The sequence below is a fragment of the Balaenoptera acutorostrata genome, chromosome 10, assembly GCF_949987535.1.
Source record: "Balaenoptera acutorostrata chromosome 10, mBalAcu1.1, whole genome shotgun sequence".
NCBI classification, from domain to species: Eukaryota; Metazoa; Chordata; class Mammalia; order Artiodactyla; family Balaenopteridae; genus Balaenoptera; species Balaenoptera acutorostrata.
In genome coordinates, this window is record NC_080073.1 from 77,896,811 (window position 1) to 77,916,887 (window position 20,077).

The following is a 20,077-nucleotide window of genomic DNA, read 5'->3' on the forward strand; positions in this document are numbered from 1 at the left end:
ATAAGACCATTCTTAGACCAAAATATACTTAACTGATGAGTGGCAGAAATGTTTATACCCCTTGGGAAACAAAATACATTTTCCATGACTCCCAGAAACATAAGTGCACAAATCTTTCAGCTATCTTTTTACCTCCATTTATTGTGCTTTTCCCCTCCCACTACTACATATAAAATTAAAAACATTCATTAAATATCAATAAAACTAGTGGAAAATGAAACAGTTAAAATTATGTCCTTTCTTATCTGTTGCAGCCTTCAGGTGAATCAGTGATTTAATGTGTGATGGCTGGAATCGTGGGCCTGTCTTATGTACCTTTCTTTAGTAAATAGAGTGCCTCAGAGGTAAACCATTAAAGTAAATGCAAACAAATTACCAACTTGCTTTAATCTGCTGCCTTTGCTTTGTCACCGATATTCTTACCCCCATCCATTCCCTGTTTAGTCATTATATTGAAATTGTGCAGTCGCACCCATCCCACGGTAAAGCAATGGCTATATTATCCGCTTGGTCTGATTTCTCTTACCATGACCCAAGGTCAAAGGGAAGCGCTATCAAATCCCACCCAGAAGACCATGTTGCTAAAACTCAATTCTACTGCTTATAATAGAAAAAAAAAGAGGCAAGAAAATCTGTTTTTATTATGTTTTTAGGGAGTGTTAGGTCATTGTAACACATTTTCAATGGCATGAGGCCTGTTTTAATACACTTGTCCATTAAGGTAATGTAAAATCAGTTTTTTATTGTGACACCGAGAAAGGATCACTTTAGTAAAACTAAAATTTAGGCTGGTATGATTTTTATATGTAGCAGTCTTTCTTTACATTTAAAGGAAAAAAATCTTAATCCAAGCTTCAATCACTATTGTGGTATAGCCTACATTTTCAAATATGAGTTATTTGAGAAAATACATTAAAATCATACACACACACACACACTTTTAGACAGTTTTTAAACAAGACTTTTTAAAAAGTTCTTTTAGTCTGAATTCGGCTTCTGTATTCCTGTAGAGTTCTGCAGGGTGGCATGGTGGTTGGTTGTGTCAATGTTAGTTCCTGGAATAAGATTGTCATCTTCCCCTTCAATTAAAGAATCCCACTGATCAAAATCTTTCTGAAGTCCTGTAAAATACAAATGTCACTAAACATATTCAACTTTGGAAAGTGTTAAACAGTTCAGTGCCTCTAGGTGGCACCCTAGTCTCACAAACGACCCACACTGCGTCACCGTTATGGAGGCAAGGTGCTCTGTGTGAGCTCTGCGTGGCTGTAACATCTGAATGACAGATGGGATTGAGGCACTATGCTGTCCGAATCCTCTGCTTGGAAATCTGCCCCAGGCTTCACAGAAAGACTATCAGCTCTAGTAGGTACGCTTGCTGCCTATGATGCATAGTATGCAAAGCAGCAAAATTAAATTGTTTTCAAATGGACTGACTGCAGTGTTCCATTGTAAACCAACTGGGAACAGTCAAAACGGGACTCATGCACAGTTTAGACAGTTTTTTCCTGAGAATCATCTGGTTTATGTCAGGAAAGAAGATCCCTTTCTTACCTAAATGCTTTTGCAAGAATGCTAACGAAGCTTTGTTGCTAAGACCCATGGCTACATTTGAATCTATTTCTCCTTTCAGTGTGAATATGTAGCCGATTATTTTGCCAGTTGCAAAAGTGAAGTCAACAAAATTCTGATGGACTGAACCCCTGAAAGAGAAAGGAGACATTTACAAATCACTTTGTTGGACAAAATTATTTCTGTAGTTACCGTGCAGGAAAGATGCTGGCCTGGTTGGCCTATTTACGAAAACCAAGGAAACAAAACTTGTAGATTTGATCTCCTTAGATGTACTTGAGGGTCACAAAGCTGTTCATTTAGGGGTCCTAGAGTATATATTCTTCCTCCCCTCTAGATCAATAAGGCAAAGATTCCTGTCTTGCTTGGCATCTTGGTTTTAGAAGAGATGATTCCAGCTTTGTAGAGGACATGATTACTTTCAATTTGTGTAGGTGGAATGTTTTATATGTTGAGGGTCCCTGAACTCAGAACCAGAATCCTGCCCCCTTACCACCACATTTAACTGGATATCTATTTGCTGTTGGGCAAAAACACTTTGCATTTAAGCCTTGGATTAAGTAGGTTAAAAGACAGACAAAATTTTGCCTTGTATTATTTAAACTGTAAGCACCTCATAAATATCCCTTATTGATGGACTTGAAATCCACCAACAGCCTAACATCAAATAGAACGGCCATTTTTTTTTAACATCTTTATTGGAGTATAATTGCTTTACAATGGTGTGTTAGTTTCTGCTTTATAACAAAGTGAATCAGTTATACATATACATATATCCCTATATCTCTTCCCTCTTGTGACTCCCTCCCTCCCACCCTCCCTATCCCACCCCTCTAGGTGGTCACAAAGCACTGAGCTGATCTCCCTGATCTCCCTGTGCTATGCGGCTGCTTCCCACTAGCTATCTATTTTACATTTGGTAGTGTATATATGTGCATGCCACTCTCTCACTTTGTCCCAGCTTACCCTTCCCCCTCCCCATATCCTCAAGTCCATTCTCTAGTAGGTCTGCGTCTTTATTCCCGTCTTGCCCCTAGGTTCTTCATGACCTTTTTTTTTTTTCTTAGATTCCATATATATGTGTTAGCATATGGTATTTGTTTTTCTCTTTCTGACTTACTTCATTCTGTATGACATACTCTAGGTCCATCCACCTCATTACAAATAACTCAATTTTGTTTCTTTTTATGGCTGAGTAATATTCCATTGTGTGTGTGTGTGTATATATATATATATATATATATATATATATATATATATGCCACATCTTCTTTAGCCATTCATCTGTCGATGGACACTTAGGTTGCTTCCATGTCCTGGCTATTGTAAACAGAGCTGCAATGGACATTGTGGTACATGACTCTTTTTTAATTATGGTTTTCTCAGGGTATATGCCCAGTAGTGGGATTGCTGGGTCACGGGTTCAATCCCTGGTCCAGGAAGATCCCACATGCTGTGGAGCAACTAAGCCTGTGCACCACAACTACTGAGCCTGCGCCCTAGGGCCCCGTGAGCCACAACTACTGAGCCCGCGTGCCTAGAGCCCGTGCTCTGCAACAAGAGAAGCCACCGCAATGAGAAGCCTGTGCACCACAACGAAGAGTAGCCCCCGCTCACCGCGACTAGAGAAAGCCCGCACGCAGCAACAAAGACCCAACGCAGCCAAAAAAATAAAAATTAAATTAAATCTTAAAAATAATAATAATAATAATAATGTCTCTTGATCCTTCAAGACCCAATTCTACCCCCATTTCTTGTAAGCAGCCTTTTCTGACCACCTTAATTGGAAAAGAGTCCTCCATTCTCTGTCCTGGGAGTGTTTACTGCCTTTTCTGTGTGTGTTTCCTTCTTGCCACCTCTTCTGTGCCCTTCTAAGTAAATCAGGTTTCAGATAAAAGAGGAAGGAGCTCAGTCTTTGCTTTGTAACATCTCATGGTGAGTTCAAAACGCTATTGGGAATTCTTTTTCACATCCACGATATAAGCATGTTGCTGACCCTTAAAGGGACCCTATTACAGCTTTTGAGAATTTATAAATTCATCTACTTACCAAACAGGTAAACACACTGCAGGTCTCAACAGATGATCTTACTTTTTTTTCTAAAGAGTTCTTAGCCTAGCTTACTGATGGAATACTTCCCCCTATCCCAGCCCTAAAAATGTATAGGCTTGCTCTTATATTTAGATAAAAGTAGCATGTATCCTGATGCAAATTTTAATTATCAGCACGTGCTGTATAATATATTAACATGGTTAATAGTATATTAACATTAATAGTATATTAACACTACTCAAAAATTTGCATTTTAAAAAGAGTAAGTCTAAATGCACTTGGAAACTGAGATTATCTAATATTCTCCCTTATTCCAAGTCTAAACAACAAATTGAATAATTCTAGAGTAGCAACCAAATGATACCTGTTGCTTGTTTATCCAAGTTTCAAGTTTCTGTTTCAGATGATGTAATAAGTCACTTACTGATACTTACCTGATTGTAATCATTTTTCTTTCTCTATCAGGTAAGTAGCATTTTTTCATTTTTATAATATTAGAAGGATATTGGAATCGTTCCGAGTTGATAAAAAAGAGGGGCTGAGGAATTCTGGAACATACGTCACCACCCACTGGAAACATCCATGCATCCAGGGCGATACCGCACCTGATCAAAGAAGTCCGGTTACACGCTGGCCCAGATACAGGAATTTCTAATAATGCAAGGATTCAGAGACACACACCACAGCAGATCATTGTGGGTTATCTCACTGAGCTGAAGAGGTATTATACTTCACTGTGGGAAAGGGATATGATTAGCTTTATAAGGTAGCAAACTTGTAATTATACAATCATTTTCTTTAGGAGGCATTTAAGAATTGCAACCTTTAGAAAGACATAGTATTTAAAAATTTTTTACTCATTTTTTGTTATCTTTCAAGATAAATTTTAAAATATTATAAGTACCGTAATTCTTCAAAATTGGGGGGTATCTGAAAAAACACAGTACATGCCCCTGTTTCTAGTCCTTCTGGACACTGTCGTGTACTCATTATACCTCTTTCAGAGTAACAGTTAGACCCATTCCTTTATATTTAGAGATGCTTCACCTGCAAGAGTGTCTGGGTGTTGAAGAAAAGCCTATGGAGTGTATCATTTGCAAATGAAATGTAATTAATTTTCTTTTTAAAAGTAAGTTATCCTATGTTTCTTAGCCTTTTGGACACTCTATTTTATGTGCTAAATGGAGGAAAGAAGAGAATCTCCTTATGTTGAAACAGATTTTAAGAAATGTGAGATGAAGTTCCACAAATGATCCTACCCTCTTTCTACATGGTTGGTTCTACATGATCTCATCAATCTGGGATAAAATGGTTCAAGAAAGAAAATATCTCTTCAAGTTAGAAGACTGGGGGCCTGACTTCCACCCACATAACTATGTAATTTTAGCCCACACTTCATCTTAAAGATGAAAAAAATTAATTAAAAAATGCCCTACCTATTGGGGAAGTCTAGAAAATAGTATAAGAGGACAATATTATTATTACAATCATGATGTCACAGATAATACGTATATATAAAGATAAACTTCCAAATGAAAATAATAAGCCCTTGAGCAGATAAATAATAATGTGGAAATATATTGAGAGATGGGAAGAGTTTTCAATAGCAAGAGAAGTAGATGGTTTCTGTTTAGGAAAACTCATATGGAGGACTTTATGGAGGCAAAAGAACAGACATGTGAATTCCAAAGGATCGCTTCCTCGCTAAGAATTTGATAAATTCTATCTCACATGTGTTATCACTCCCCCCGCTTCCAAAAACTGAGACTCATTCTCTTACCTGAATCTCTGGTCTTCACTAAGACTCTGAATAACTGTGGTTCCACCAAAAGAATGTCCAATAACCGCTATTTTATCCCTATCGATAGAGTCCTATGTGAAAAAGCATGATATGAATTCATCAGTATCTTGCAGGTTGTTCGGAGGATAGGCGGTGATTTTGTGAATCATAAACTTATTTTTTCACAGGCATGGTTAAGTACCTTGGTTTCTTAGAAACGAAAAATACATACACATACATACATTCACGTGCACCCACACACCCACATACACATATTTAAACATATACACATATATGTACGTATACATACATGCTTACCGATATATACACAAAGACACACACGTAGTTGTTGAACATTTCTAAGAGTTCAGAGGTAAACTTCATGGCCTTCCTCTTCACCCACACTTGAAACATCAACATCATTGCTGATTTCTCCCCCTTCCCCCTCCATGTTTATTAGTTTGTTCATTCCCTGAGTATTGATTGAGCACCTGCTCTGTGCCAGGCACTATAGTTCATTTTCCATGAGCTCCCAGTCTATTAGGGAAGGAGCTACAGATACATGATGCAGATGCAGTAGGGTCGTACCAAGGAGCACATATGATAGACAGCTGGCCCAGTCCAGGGTGGGCAGTGAGGCCCAAGAAAGCTTCATGGCCGAGGTAATACCCGACTTGAGTTGACGATTAAGCAGGACTGAGTCAGGAAGACAGGGTGTCAGACCAAGGGGACAACACGTCCAAAGGTATGGAGACAGGAGAGTGGCTAGCCGAGGGACACAAATGCTTCACTGTGTCTGGAGGACATACCAACATCTTAGTGCCCTCTCCTTCCCTACACTCCACCCCCCACACACACGCTTGAATCTTCATTCACACGGTCCACTCTGATATCCTTCCACCCCACCCCAATATTCTGTCTAAAACTTTTCACCAGCGTTTCCAGATCAAGCTCAAAAACATGCAGGAACTGCCCAAGAAATTACAATACTTCCACTGGTTGTATTAAGTTGAAACATATGAAATTGCCATTTTTGTAGATCAAAGCTGGCTGGTGGCAATTTCATATGTAGTTCAACCTAATGTGTTCCTCACTGTTGGAATACTTTGCAGGTACTTTTTTTTTGTTGTTGCAGCCATTTATCATATTGTATCTTGTATTACAGCAGGAAAACAGACAAAAATGAGAGCAATAAAGACGTCTAGGCCAGGGAAAATGGCTTTTTTTTAGCTCACCTTCATCTGTTCCACATCAAACTCTAAATCTAATAGATTCTTCTCTGGTCTCCCACGATCAATGTCCAGAATCAAATTGAGAGCTTGAGAACACTCCTTTGCTCGTTGCAGTACCTAAGATGATGATTAGAAGACGGAAATGGCAAAGTAAAAAGTTGTAACACTTAAAGCTTGTGTAGAGGGGGCAGGTGGAAAAAATACGTGGTTGCTTATCAACCGGAAATGACTTTGAGATTAGCGATTAGAACACAACCTAGCATGATGACCCAGGCACCAGCTTTATAGGTAGTTATTGCTTGGTCCAAATCCTGACTCTGTTGCTTACCCACTGTGTGACCTCAGATGATTTACTTAACCTCTCTGAACTTCCATTTATTGTATAATAATGCCTCAGTGAAATGTAGGTGGGATTAAATGCAATAACATATATAAAAAGCACCCACTATAAAGCCTGGCACCGAGGTGGAAAGCAATGTGCTTTATTTCACTTGATCTTCCTCAAAGCCCCATGCGACAGATACTGTTAAAATTCATTATTTCGTCACAGATCAAACATGGAAACAAAACAAAAAGAATAAGTAACTTGTCCGAGATCACTCCACTGCAAAGTGATGGTGACAGGATTCAAATATAGAAAGTTGCGTTCTGAGGCCTGGACTCAACGCTATTCTATACCACCTCTGTGAAAAGCAGTCTTTAGTTCTAATGCAAAAGGATTCTGAATATTCACTGTCATCTCCTAGGATTTTTACGTTGGTCTTTGTTTTTACTGTGATCCATATATTTCATTAAGGGAATTTGATTACTCAGAGAATCCTCTGACAGATCTTTTGGGGATGGGAAGTTAAGGACATCTAGGAGCATGGTCTGCCATATGTAAAATGAAACGAACAAATGTCATCACTTCGCCTATGCTTTTTGGTCACCATGCCACCTCTCTTCTTCCTGCAACATACCTGCTCGTTTCGTAGAGGAAACTCCTCCTCCCCTCGTTTTAGGGTTCTAAGATAAAGCCAAGTCTTGCTTCCTATTTCTGCAGCAGACTGGTCCTTGAAATAGTAAGTCGCAGATGCAGAGCCATCTCTACAATACAAACAGAATCAGTTACTTACGCTTGCTCTTTCTCTCCTTCATCTCACCTGTGTTCCTCATCCCCATCCTTGACTCTTTCTGACTCCCTTTCTTGCACTCTACATTTTTTTAAATCAAAGAAGCTCCCAAGGGAGTTCTAAGAAAAAGACATGGTTGCCTGTAAACAACCCATTCCATCATCACAATTCTGGGTGGCTGCGGTGTTGAAAACTCTCTCCTGGAATCAAATCCCAGTTCTGTCACTTGCTAGCTGTGTGGTTTGGGGCAAATTACTTACCCTTCCTCAGCTTCATTCTCTGCCTCCTTGAAACAGTGGTAATGATAACCGTCTTAAAGGATTGTTATGAAGATTAAATGAGATGGTCTGTGAGCACGGCACTCAATAAACATTCTAGAAATGTTAGCTATTTTTTTATATACTTGACAATCTAACTCAGTCTCCTTTTTTTCTCATCATGTAGCCATAGTTGACGATTCTATCAGCACTTTCCATAAACCTTTATGAAAGGTAGAGCTCAGCCACATACCAGGTGACGTACCTGTGTTCTATGGCAGCAACTATAAACCCGTGAGATGCCAGGTCAATACCAATAGCAGAATAAATTGTCCTTCAAAACAAAAAGAGGGCAGCATTCAACTACCAGTCATGATTACAAGGGGTCCACAAATAAACCTAGGAATATGGAGGTAATTATACCCCTGCAGTAGTGCCCTGGGGTAAAGCAGAGAGCTGTGGTTCTCAAAGGGGGCTGATTTTACCCCTCAGGGGATATTTGACAATGTCTGGAGGGGTTTTCATTATCATGAGTAGCGGGAGGGTGTTACTGGCATCTAGTGGATAGAGGGATGCTGCTGAAACCATCCTATGATGCACAGGACTACATTCCACAAGAAATTATCCAGTCCAAAGCATCAGTGGTGCCAAGGTTGAGAAACACTGGTGCAGTGATTATAAATATTGCCTTTGAGAATTCTGGGGTTTTTTAACTTTTTATTTTATATTCGAGTATAGTTGATGAACAATGTTGTGAGAGTTTCAGGTGTACAGCAAGGCGGTTCAGTTATACATATTCATGTATCTATTCTTTTTCAAATACTTTTCCTGTTTAGGCTGTTCCATAATATTGAGCAGAGTTCCCTGTGCTATACAGTAGATCCTTGTTGGTTATCCATTTTATTTATTTATTTTTTATTTTATTTTATTTTTGTATTTACAACATTTCTTTCAAGTGGGAATAGGGCATTTTCTGATTCAGTTAGAGCTCCTGTCAGTCCTACAGTCAAGGTTTAAGAGTTTTTATTTATTTATTTATTTATTTATTTATTTATTTATTTTTGGCTGTGTTGGGTCTTCGTTTCTGTGCGAGGGCTTTCTCTAGTTGTGGCAAGTGGGGGCCATTCTTCTTCGTGGTGCACGGGCCTCTCACTGTCACGACCTCTCTTGTTGCGGAGCACAGGCTCCAGACGCGCAGGCTCTCGGGCCTAGTAGCTCCGTGGCATGTGGGATCTTCCTAGACCAGGGCTCGAACCCGTGTCCTCTGCATTGGCAGGCGGATTCTCAACCACTGCGCCACCAGGGAAGCCCCGGTTATCCATTTTAAATAGAGCAGTGTGTACATGTCAATCCCAAACTGAGAGTTCTGGGTTTTAATCTTGGGTCTGCCACTTACCAGCTATGACTTTAGGTAATTACATTACTGCATTTCTGTCCTCATCTGTAAAATGGGGATAGATAATAAAGCCTTTGCTTTAGAATAGTGATAAGGTTTTGATAAGATAATGCATAGTGCGGGGAGGCAGTACAATGTGATGCTTAAGAGAACAGGACCTACACTCTGACCACTGCAGGTGACTGTATCCTGGTTCCCTCACTTATTAGCTCTCTACCTTGGATAAGTCACTTATGTTTTCTCTGCCTTAGTGCTTTATCTGTAGAAGGGTGATGTTATAAGATTACGGTACCTGGTCGGGTTACTGTAAGGATTAAGTAAGTTACACAGTTTCAGTGCTTATAACCATGTCTGCAACAGGGGAAATGCCGAACACACGTTAGCTGTTATGTAAATGGCTGGTTAGGGTGAGATGCTTAAAGAATCATGTGCTAATTAGCAACTACATTCAGAATCCCTTCCACATCTTTGCTCTGCACAATCTTTTCTCCTATCATGTATTCAATAGGAAATGGCCATAAGGAACCAAAAGGAGGTAGGCACCATGTCTTCTACTCCTGACAATGCAGGACCAACTCAGGATGGGAAAATCATCTAGTACAGGGATCAGCAAAACCTTTTCTGTAAAAACCCAGAGAGTAATTGCTTCCAGCTCTGCGGGCCATACACTATTTGCCACAACTACTCAGCTCTGCTGCTGTAGCACAAGAGTGGCAGAGACAATGGGGAAAATGAGTGAGTGTGGCTGAGTTGCAATAAAACCTTATTTACAGAAGCAGGAAGCAGGCTGGAGCCGGCCCTCAGATTCTGAGACGCCAACCACTGGTCTAGAAGGAATCAAATAACTAGCTGGACTACGGTAATTTCTTATTGCAGATGCTACGCAATTTCTTAGCAGCTAAAAGCCACTCTTCTAAGTCTTATAATCCTCTGAGGTGCAAGACGGGGAGGCAGTTGAGAAGATGTAGGAAGAACGTGGAGGGCGTGTGGTGGCCATGAAAATGTGCCACTCGTCATGGCGCAGAGATCACAGTCGACTAAAGACCCCTCTCAGCTCCTGTCCCTGTGGATCCGAGTGAAAGCTAGGCTTCCTGTGGGTTGGTCCCAGTGACTGGACATGGTGTGGGTTTAGCGCAGGTCCTTTCCTGTGAGGTGCAGAGATCCTCTGAGGGGCAGTTGTTGGTCAAGCACTCCCTCCATCGGCCTGGCCCAATCTTTCTTAGGATCGTGCTGCAGTCTCGAGACGCTCCATATCCAGTCCTTCTGTCTCCCATCTCCTTCCCAAGTGTCCAGCCTGCATCATGATCTGAAAGCTCTCCCCATCTTTTCTGCTTCCGCTCCTTCCCTTCTATCCTTCGTGGGCATTTTGTCATACATGTCTTTCACCGCTAATCTAATCATGGTGGCTGTTTCTCGGAGGACCTGAACTAATACAATGAATGATGTTGAGAGTGTAAATACTATAATATAGAAGGACACCAACCCAAAATGCGACAGCCTGTCTCCTCTGTTGTGAAGCTGGTCTCCATGGGCTGGAGGCAGGAAAAAACAGGGCTATAGGACCGATCAACAGATTCCAGCTAATTCTTGAGGAACGCCAAGTCCTCCAGGACAGGGGACAGCCTGACACTCCAAAATCTGCTGTCCCTCTTCTGGGGGAAAACTGCATTCAGTCATTTGTCCCTAGAGGCTAAAGTCGTTCAACCTCTGAAACTTTACCTGAATGCTCCAAGACCATGAGAAAAAATAATTAGTGGATATTTTTCCCCAGTCCTCAGAGGGGAATTCCAGGCTGCAGGAGTTGTCATTGAACCTAGACAGCAGTGGGAGACTGTAATTAGTGTTTTTTCTGACTTGAGTGTTGCTAGTTAATTTAACATATCTCCTTAGTATAAAATTCTGACCCATGGAATTTATGTTTATGCATTAATAGTAAATTCATTAAAAAAGTCTCCTACTAGATACCACCAACCAAGGGCCTGAACTATGTGTTTTTCCTAGGACCACAGGATCATTATCAGTTCTCACTGCCAGCTCTGAACTTGAGGTGAGACATTTTCCTACTTAGAGGTGTATTCGGGAAGGCTGTTCCTTATGATTAATCCCAGGTTTGGGCAAAACTTCAGAGGGAATGTTCTGAAACTAAACTACCAGTAAACCTCAGGAATATTACACTGAGATCCAGAATCTTCAGATCAGAGACTCTTCTCATTCTAACTTGATCAAAGTCAAGAGAAAGGTGGAGAGACCTTTGACTGCACGCTTAGATGTGGCTTTGGATAAAGCTCTGCCACTTACTAGCTACTGACCCTGGGCAAGTCAAGAGAACTCTCTGAGCCTCAGACTCCTATAAAATGAGGGAAATGATATCTATCTCATGGGGGTTTTGTCAGAGTCATATTTAAGTAGGAAAATGTAAAGCACACCTATCCAGTCACATAGTAAAGGGCTCAAAAAAATAGAAGATGTTGTCTCTTCTTCCTTCACTTCTCACTTGTCATCATTATCATCAATTATTTGTGTTTCACTTTCTCATCAATACAATGGAGATGTGGTCATGAAGACTGAATGTGATGATTGCTATGGAAGTGACTTATAAGTTATTCAGCATCATAAAGATGCATAGTGATAATATTTTCATCATTTCCCTTATAAAGTGATTCTTAAGAAAACTCCAACGAGATGTTTAAAATGAATGCCAAAAGTTGTAGGTAGTTTTGAGGGGGAAAATTGAAGACATGGTTAACACCAGCCCAACAGTAGTGTCTGGTCAAACAGATAAGGAAGGACAACTCAATATTAGTGAAATATAGACATATTAAGTGATGAATGCACATCGGATTGTCTTAGTGAGAGAGGCTGGTCGCTTGGGGGTCGGTGATGGGAATGAGAGTAGTTTCCTCATTTATGACATGTAAGAAATTAGCTTTCACTCCTTTGTTTAGGATCTGGAGAGTTATGGCGGCTTCTATTTTCTTTGTCTCTTTGCCCAACTGTAGAAAGCACTTTAGCGCAGAGCATAGAACGTAGTAGTCACATCAGCCCAGCTGCTGTTCTCACCACATGATTGCCTCCAAGAACATGTAAGAAGCAAAAATCAGGCCAGCCATAGAGAGATGTTAGAGCCAGTCTGAAAGTCTGATACCTTCACTCCCTCCACGCACCCCATCATATTCAGAATAGACAAAACGAGAACCCTTGATTCTCTGACAGTTACCTGGCCTTTTAAGAAATACTTTGTCATCTTAGGAGATGTCTGGACTGGAGACAATCCACTTTGGTCTTTAACTGCCTGAAACTCCTGCTATTTTCAAGCTTTTCTTATATTCTAGAGCCTAAAAGCAGAATCAACACAAATCTTACCAAAGAATAAGCTCAAAATTTTGCCCATAAGCCAGTGTGTTCCGAGAAATTTACCAAGACCAAAAAAATATTCTTTGTTTGGGATCCAAAGGGTGTCAGAGTGATTGTCATCTTGGGATGGATAATACAAACGCAAGAAGGTTCCCTGTAGAGGAAAGAAGTTAATGTACTTTTAGTCAAGTTGCTTCTGAAACATGTTCTAACAGCTATTTTGCATATTTAATTAGTGGGGACCCAAATACTTCTATTGTGCACAAGAGGTCCAGAGAGCTTTTTAAGTTGCCGTGGTGATTGAATGCAGTCAAAAGGAAGAGAAACAGAACAACAGTATGCTTTTTGAGTGAAAAGAAAGTATGAGCAGCCTGGTTTCAGCCATCAAAGAAGGGGAAAAAAAGAGTTTATAGTTAATCCGATGAGAGCAACGAATTGGGGAATGAATTAAACAGCCAAAGGTTTCCCAGGAAACCATACAAATGGCAAAATGAGTCTTTCTCAGGTGAGGGCAAGGTCAGGTTTCAAAACCTTCTCATGGGCCATAGCCACAGTCAATATTAGAATATAAGGATAAGTGGTATTAATCAAATCATTACCTTATTCGTGTAATCGAACATCAAGTCTGTACAACCGACGGAATAAGATCCATTTCCTCTGGGGATTTTAGTTTGGCCAAACCTTGCAGCAGCCATCAGAGCTTGTAGTTTATTGACCCGCGCTGGAAAACAGGTCAATATTATTTCACTTGTCAGCCATTACACCCCAGACTTTATTACACAAAGAAACTCCAAGGGAATCAAGTGACTACCCATAGTTTCCTGCCTCCATTTCTTTACTAATTAGTAAAATACACAAATAATTATTGAGGGCCTGCTGTATGCGAAGTACTGTGTGGGGAAGAAGATGGCGGTCGACATAGCCCTTTTCCTAAGGTGCTGAGGATCAACACCTCCTAATCCTTCCAGCCTTGCCCTTACCTTCTACTCCTATCCGGAGCATATTAGAGACTACTTCCCAAATCTGCTTTTCCTAAACATGAGCTTTATCGACCTTTCAGATTTGGGCTCACGACTTCCCACTGGAAGCCTTCCTATTGGAACAGCAAAGCCTATGGTCCAGAATGAAACTAAATGACCATCTCCCAACTCCCCCTCTTCATCTTCCAACTACACAGCATGCAACTCCAGAATTCCCTAGCTTGGGGATCCCAAGCCAGAAACCTGGGAATCATGCTACTCTCCTAACTCTTTCTCCTCTATCCCCTACATCCAACCAAGTTCCAATCTCTAACATGTGTTTTTAGCTTAGGATTCTCTCTCCAATGTATCCTTACCCCACTAGCTCAACTGTCTCAGTTACACCTTCACTGTTCCTGACCGGACAGTCGCCATCTCTCCCAAGTGTCCTGTTCACCTTGGATCCTGACTCCTTCAACTGCATCTTTCACACAACTCCTGGAGTGATTTAAAGCATGAATCTCACCAGGCGATTCTTCAAATCCTTCAATGCTCTCCTATCATCACCAGGTATTTTTTCTTGAAGGGGGAATGTATTGGAATCTTTCTGGAAGGCAGTTTGTAGGTTATATTTAAATCTACACGTGGCTTCCAGTGTGGGGTGGCTTATCTTTCCAGTGTTCGGGGGTTGAAACTCGTAGAGGTTCACAGGTACACAAGTTAAATATCAAGTTCCCAGGCACTTAAGAAAGACCCTGCATGATCTGGAGGTCCACTGGCTCCTCCTCTTCTTCTGCTTTTTCCCTTGTTATCTCCCTCCCTGTGCTCCAGCACTGCTGAGTGACGCACTGGGCTGTTCCATGCGCCTACACCTTAGTAAATGCTGTTCCCTGTGCTTGAAATCCCCGTGGCAAACTCCTATTCAACCTTTAACATCTTGATCAGATGTCAGGTCTTCTCTGAAGCCTTCTCCGACCACCACCCCAGACTTAATCGTTTCATCCTCAGTATCAAATCAATTCCCTGTATATATTTTTATCTTTCTTCCTATCATATTAGATTAAAATTATGTGTCTGCACACTCTGTCTCCTAAGGCTATTTCATAAGAGCTGCATCCATATCTTTGTATCTTCACATCTTTAACACAATGTCTAGCACATAATCGGTGCTCAAAAAAATATCTGTGAAAATGAGCTAAACTAAGCTTTTCACTGTCACTGGGTCGCTTTTGTTTCTGCTAAATGCTTTATGGCACAGATATATATATTTTTTAAATTAATTAATTATTTATTTTTTGGCTGCATCGGGTCTTTGTTGCTGCGTGCGGGCTCTCTCTAGTTGCGGCGAGTGGGGGCTACTCTTTGTTGTGGTGTGTGGGCTTCTCATTGCAGTGGCTTCTCTTGTTGCGGAGCATGGGCTTTAGGTGCACAGGCTTCAGTGGTTGTGGCACGCGGGCTCAGTAGTTGTGGCGCACAGGCTTAGTTGCTCCGCGGCATGTGGGATCTTCCCGGACCAGGGCTCGAACCCGTGTCCCCTGCATTGGCAAGTGGACTCTTAACCACTGCGCCACCAGGGAAGGCCCATGGCCTCTATTCTTTTACCCACCCACTCTTGAAACATTTTCTCTCTCTGGTGCCAAAACCCTTCAACACACCTGCAGTTTCACCTGTTCCCCTTTCTAACCCCCAATCAAGTCCACATGTAATTTCAGGATGGTGAGTCCATATATCAGTGTATCTAGATTCAGCTTGCCTGCTCCTTTCCTTCTGTTGGACTGTGAGAGGTGATTGCTTTGCTGGACAGATTCCTTTGTGCTTCCTATCACAGTCTGCCTCTGCCACATAGACACTTGGAACTATGTTAGGTATGGTGCCTGATATCATAGGGTATCTCTCAGAAGGGTTTGGGGCCATGAGAAGAAGCCCATTGACATCCTCCACGTTAGTGTGTGAAGCACCTGCCAGCGATGAGCCTGTCAACGCATGAGGCCTTGCTACTCAAAGTTGGTCCATGGACCAGCATCATTAGTATCATGTGGAAGCTTGGAGATGAGGCTCTTAGGCCTCACCCCAATTCTACTGAATCGGAAAAGATGCGCCTATTAAAGTGTAAGGAAGCACTAGGCTAAGATACCAGACCACCTGGCCTGACACACGGTCAGCAATTCATGGTCAAATGGCAGGAGGTAGTTCCGAGGAAGGCAGTGGTCGAGATGAACGGACACTGGTGTTGGAGCCAGGTGATCCTATTTTGGATTCCAGCTGTATATCTTACAAGCTATGATGCTCTGCCCTAGGCAATTTTTTCCCCTCTCTGATCCTCATTTGTAAAGTGGAGATAAAATCACTTGGCCAACTCTCAGGACAGCTGTAAGGATAAAGCGATCATCTAAGTCAAGTAGCTTGCCCAGGTCGCAGCCCAGAAGAGGCAGACAACTGATGTTATTTGCCCCTTCCCCTAGAGTTAGCTAACTCTGGTTACCCAAATTCAAACCTGAGGAGGAGTTTTAGCAGATCTACACTAGATCATACCATTTTTTTCTGAGTAGTTTCAAAATCCATGGTGTTTCCTCAGAAACATTTCTTTAAAAAGCTTTGCCTGTAAGGCTAACATTCTAGGGTCTATTTAGAATTACAAAAGGCTTTAATCTCTCCTATTTAAGACTGTCTGCTGAGCGGTCCTTCATGCTGTAATAGGGAGACGTCAAGTCCAGAGGACAGTAGGGTAGGCCTTCTGTGACAAGCAGCCTGGGTTCTGCTGTGCTGCCACCCACAGGCAACCATGGCGTGGCTATAGGGACTCTGGCTCACACAGTTTGGTGAGGAGCCCCAGAGAACCCACAGCTACCTTGGAGGCACTACCTCTGGAATTGGGAGTTCAGTTCTAGAGCCATGGGCATGTTCCAAGTTGCACAAGTTTCCTCTTGTGAGATGTCAATTCTACCTAGGCTCTGGAAACTTTTTCCACTAACCTCGGAGTGCCTGGTCCTCTAAAACCTGCTCTACCAAAAAGCCTCACCCAGCGTTCAGGAGCCCAGGTCAAGGTGAGGCTACAGGGCTGCTTATTCCAGGACACCTGACCCCTGAAAAGGTCTCAGGAAACTTCGAGCTGACCCAGGTTTGAGTGTAGGCCTCCAGGGCCCTGTGACTGGTGAGTGCCAGGGCAGCTGCAGAAAAGTTTCACCAAACAACAAGGTCCTACTGTAGAGCACAGGGAACTATATTCAATATCCTGTGATAAATCATAATGGAAAAGAATATGAAAATATATATATATATGTATAACTGAGTCACTTTGCTGTACAGCAGAAATTAAACACAACATTGCAAATAAACTATACTTCAATAAAATAAACAAGAAAGAAAGAAAGAAAAGAAAGAAAGAAAAAGAAAGAAAGAAAAGGTTCACCAGCCCACAGCTAATCTGGTTATGGTCCTGGATTTCCCATTCTCTAACCAACTATCAGCACTCATCACGAAGGAAGAGGCAGGGAAGAGACTTGCCAGGTTGAATGGCCACTCTGTAGATGATATAGTTTCGTGGTTCAGAACTTACAAATGTCACTTCCTATTTTTCTTCAACTCTATTTTAATAGGAGCGTTAGAACCTATGGTATGCTATTAATCTTATTATACATTTTTGGTGATGTTCATTTATCAAATAGTCCTGATGTTCATTCCTGGGGTTGGAGATGGAATGTACACATGCTAGGAAAATGACATTCTCTTATATGGCTTTATGTCCTCCATTAGCAAATGGGATATCTCTAGCCATGTTTACAAACTTTTTGGCTGCATGATCATATTTTCTATGTATTCATTTATTAAGAATGATACAAATAATCATCTATTATTTTCATCTTTTATTGAATAAACTATTTCTAATAATTTAAAAAATATTTATGCATTGATTTTTGAGCATTTCGAATGAATGGGGCATTGGGCTCCAGGCTGGGATGACAAAGATGAAGCAAGCAGTGTCCTCAAGTTTCTGACTGTCCAGTAACCGCTTTCCAGTGATTTTCAGACATGAGGGAATAGAGAACACGTTTTGAAATTCCCATTCTGTACCAATAAAAAGCGCATGATGTAAATGTCTCCTAGGTAAGGATTTGCTCGTCATGTAAGATGTTACCTGTTTTCAATCTACAGATAAGGTAATGGGAGAATTAATTTAACCTTGAGAGTTAATTTAACTTCCTTGAGCTTGACTACAAACCCTCTGTCTTAGTCACCAGTGCATTACGCACACCTCAGTTTTCTGATAAGTATTGTTGCATGAATGGACCTGTGAGATATGATGCCATTTCCTATGCAAACATAGTTAGAAGATCTAGTCCCTTTTCTGCTACTGCAATCATTTCCCCAACTATGAAGTAGGGCCAGATTTGTAAGGCACTGGTTAGGAAAGACCTTTGGTAAATGTCACAGTAAGGAGTCACCCATCAAGACTGCACAACTAGATCCAGGGCTACCATATCTCCCCAGGTGCATGGGTCTGTGGGTACAGACACTACGGCACCTTGCAGAGGCCACTGACGCTGCTCACCTGAGGAGACTAGATAGAGAAGTTCATGCATCCCAATCCTCTGGGATTAGCAGGAATTCACAAAGTTCCAGAAGGAATCGCTTTTCAATCAAGGTTATTCTAGGTGACAGTAGATGTCCCTGTCTAGAGATGGCTGTCCCATTCTGGCCGCCACTCCCGGGCTTGACTAAGCCTCCCCCTCTTCTCCTTCCCTCCACCCTGCAAAGTAAGAAAGAGCAAGGGATGCACATCCATTCTCATCTGGAGCTCCGAGTGCCTACGGGTCCCTGCTTCTGCCTGTCATTAGATAGAAAAGATTGTCCCCCTCTGGATCCCAAACTCTAAATTGCCATCTTCTCACACACTCCACCGTCAACCAGGACTACACCTGTTGATCAAGACACCTGCCTCTTCTTCACCTTCGTGGGGGCAGGTTTGGGGTTGCCTCTGAAGGCACTGCAGGGGAAGTGTGTTACTGCACCGAGAGGGCATGGGTCAGGGCAAGGAGGTATAGAAGGGGCAGTGTGGACCTTCTCTACGGTGACTGTGAGCTGAGTTTCCAGCTTGTCTGAAAAGGCCTCATCCTAGGCTGTCCTGCAGTCCTGATGTTGAAGAAGAAGGCACTTCTCTAGTTGCATTAAGAAGAGGAAAGAGTGAGGCCCTTCCCCCTCCCCCGGGAGAACTGAGGATCTCATCTTCATCAGAATCTTCTTAGAAGTCCACACATGCAACTTCCCTGGGACCACTTCGAGTCTGGCAACAAGTCAGTAGCTCAAGCCCTTGAGCAAATATACCTCTTACCTGATGATTCAATATGGGCAACAGGATTTAGGTCTTGCCAGTAAAAAGGATGAACCAGCGTGAGGCAGGTGCAGAGGCAGAAAAGCGCGTGCAGTTTGGGTGGCAACATCTTGGAAGCTGAGCAGCCGTTTCAGCTTAACCTTCTTCAAGGCAGATGATTAAAAGGAAAAAAAAGACATGCAATAAAGAGGACTTAAATAGGCTAACCTATCAGTGAGATTAAGGGACTAGTAACATGATTCCGTGTGTTATAAAGGGAGAAGACATTTGGAAAAAAACAGCACATGCATTTTCTAGAATGGGTTTTTGGTAGGCACTAGGGTGTCAGAGTTCTTGGTCATGCTGGATTGCAGAGCCCAGAAATAACACTTTTAGGTTATAATATGAGGTTTTCGGCCATAGTTCCCTAACTTTGTAGCAGTCTAATTTGGTTAGAAAGAAGAGCATCAAACTATAATAATTTTATCACATATCATAATCATAATAATATCCAAGGGCATGTCTAGCACATAGTAAACCCTCAATATGTTTTGGCTAATGTTTCCATCATATTTGTAAAATAATCATGTTGCAGCAGCTCAGTTTGTTTTTGGTGCTGATGATGTTATATTTGGGGGGATCTCTATAACCCTGCTACAACTGAGAGCCTCCCAAAGGCAGGGGGCAGCTCTTAACTTGCTGTCCCAAAGTGCCTAACAGGGGTCCTGGCATGCAGCTTGTGTGGGATAAATGTCGGTAGAACTGATGAATAAAACTGGACTTGTGGTAATAATAAATTATATTACAGGGAGGCTCTTTGCTAACATCTTATCAGCAAAAACTATCTTGTATTTGTGAATCACTTTTCCCCTTGAAAACTTCTCCCCTCAACTTTTTGGGGTGATGGAAATGGTCCAAGCCATCACCATCTCTCTCTTGAATTTTGCAATAACCTCTAAAGTTTGTTTATAAAACTTCATACAATACATTCAACTTCCATTTTTAATTTGAAAATATATTGTAAATATCTTTTCATATGAGTACATAGCACTACA

The 20,077-nt window shown here is 41.6% G+C and overlaps 1 protein-coding gene across 3 annotated transcripts in view; it reads right to left on the reverse strand.

The window, feature by feature from the left end:
* Nucleotides 1–621: 621 nt before the first annotated feature.
* PLA2G7 (phospholipase A2 group VII) overlaps nucleotides 622–20,077 on the reverse strand; it is a 42,347-nt gene continuing 22,891 nt past the window's right edge. Inside the window, exons 2-12 of one of the 3 annotated variants that reach the window (XM_057555787.1) lie at nucleotides 19,044–19,186; nucleotides 13,355–13,476; nucleotides 12,765–12,909; nucleotides 11,121–11,214; nucleotides 8,271–8,339; nucleotides 7,596–7,722; nucleotides 6,640–6,753; nucleotides 5,405–5,496; nucleotides 4,059–4,229; nucleotides 1,555–1,703; nucleotides 622–1,121 (exon numbers count right to left, since the gene is read on the reverse strand). In XM_057555787.1, the coding sequence (XP_057411770.1) occupies nucleotides 979–1,121; nucleotides 1,555–1,703; nucleotides 4,059–4,229; nucleotides 5,405–5,496; nucleotides 6,640–6,753; nucleotides 7,596–7,722; nucleotides 8,271–8,339; nucleotides 11,121–11,214; nucleotides 12,765–12,909; nucleotides 13,355–13,476; nucleotides 19,044–19,152 (1,335 nt within the window). In that variant the 5' untranslated portion in view covers nucleotides 19,153–19,186 and the 3' untranslated portion in view covers nucleotides 622–978. The remainder of the gene's footprint in view (nucleotides 1,122–1,554; nucleotides 1,704–4,058; nucleotides 4,230–5,404; nucleotides 5,497–6,639; nucleotides 6,754–7,595; nucleotides 7,723–8,270; nucleotides 8,340–11,120; nucleotides 11,215–12,764; nucleotides 12,910–13,354; nucleotides 13,477–19,043; nucleotides 19,187–20,077) is intronic. The other 2 variants (XM_057555788.1, XM_057555789.1) reach the window with 2 other exon arrangements.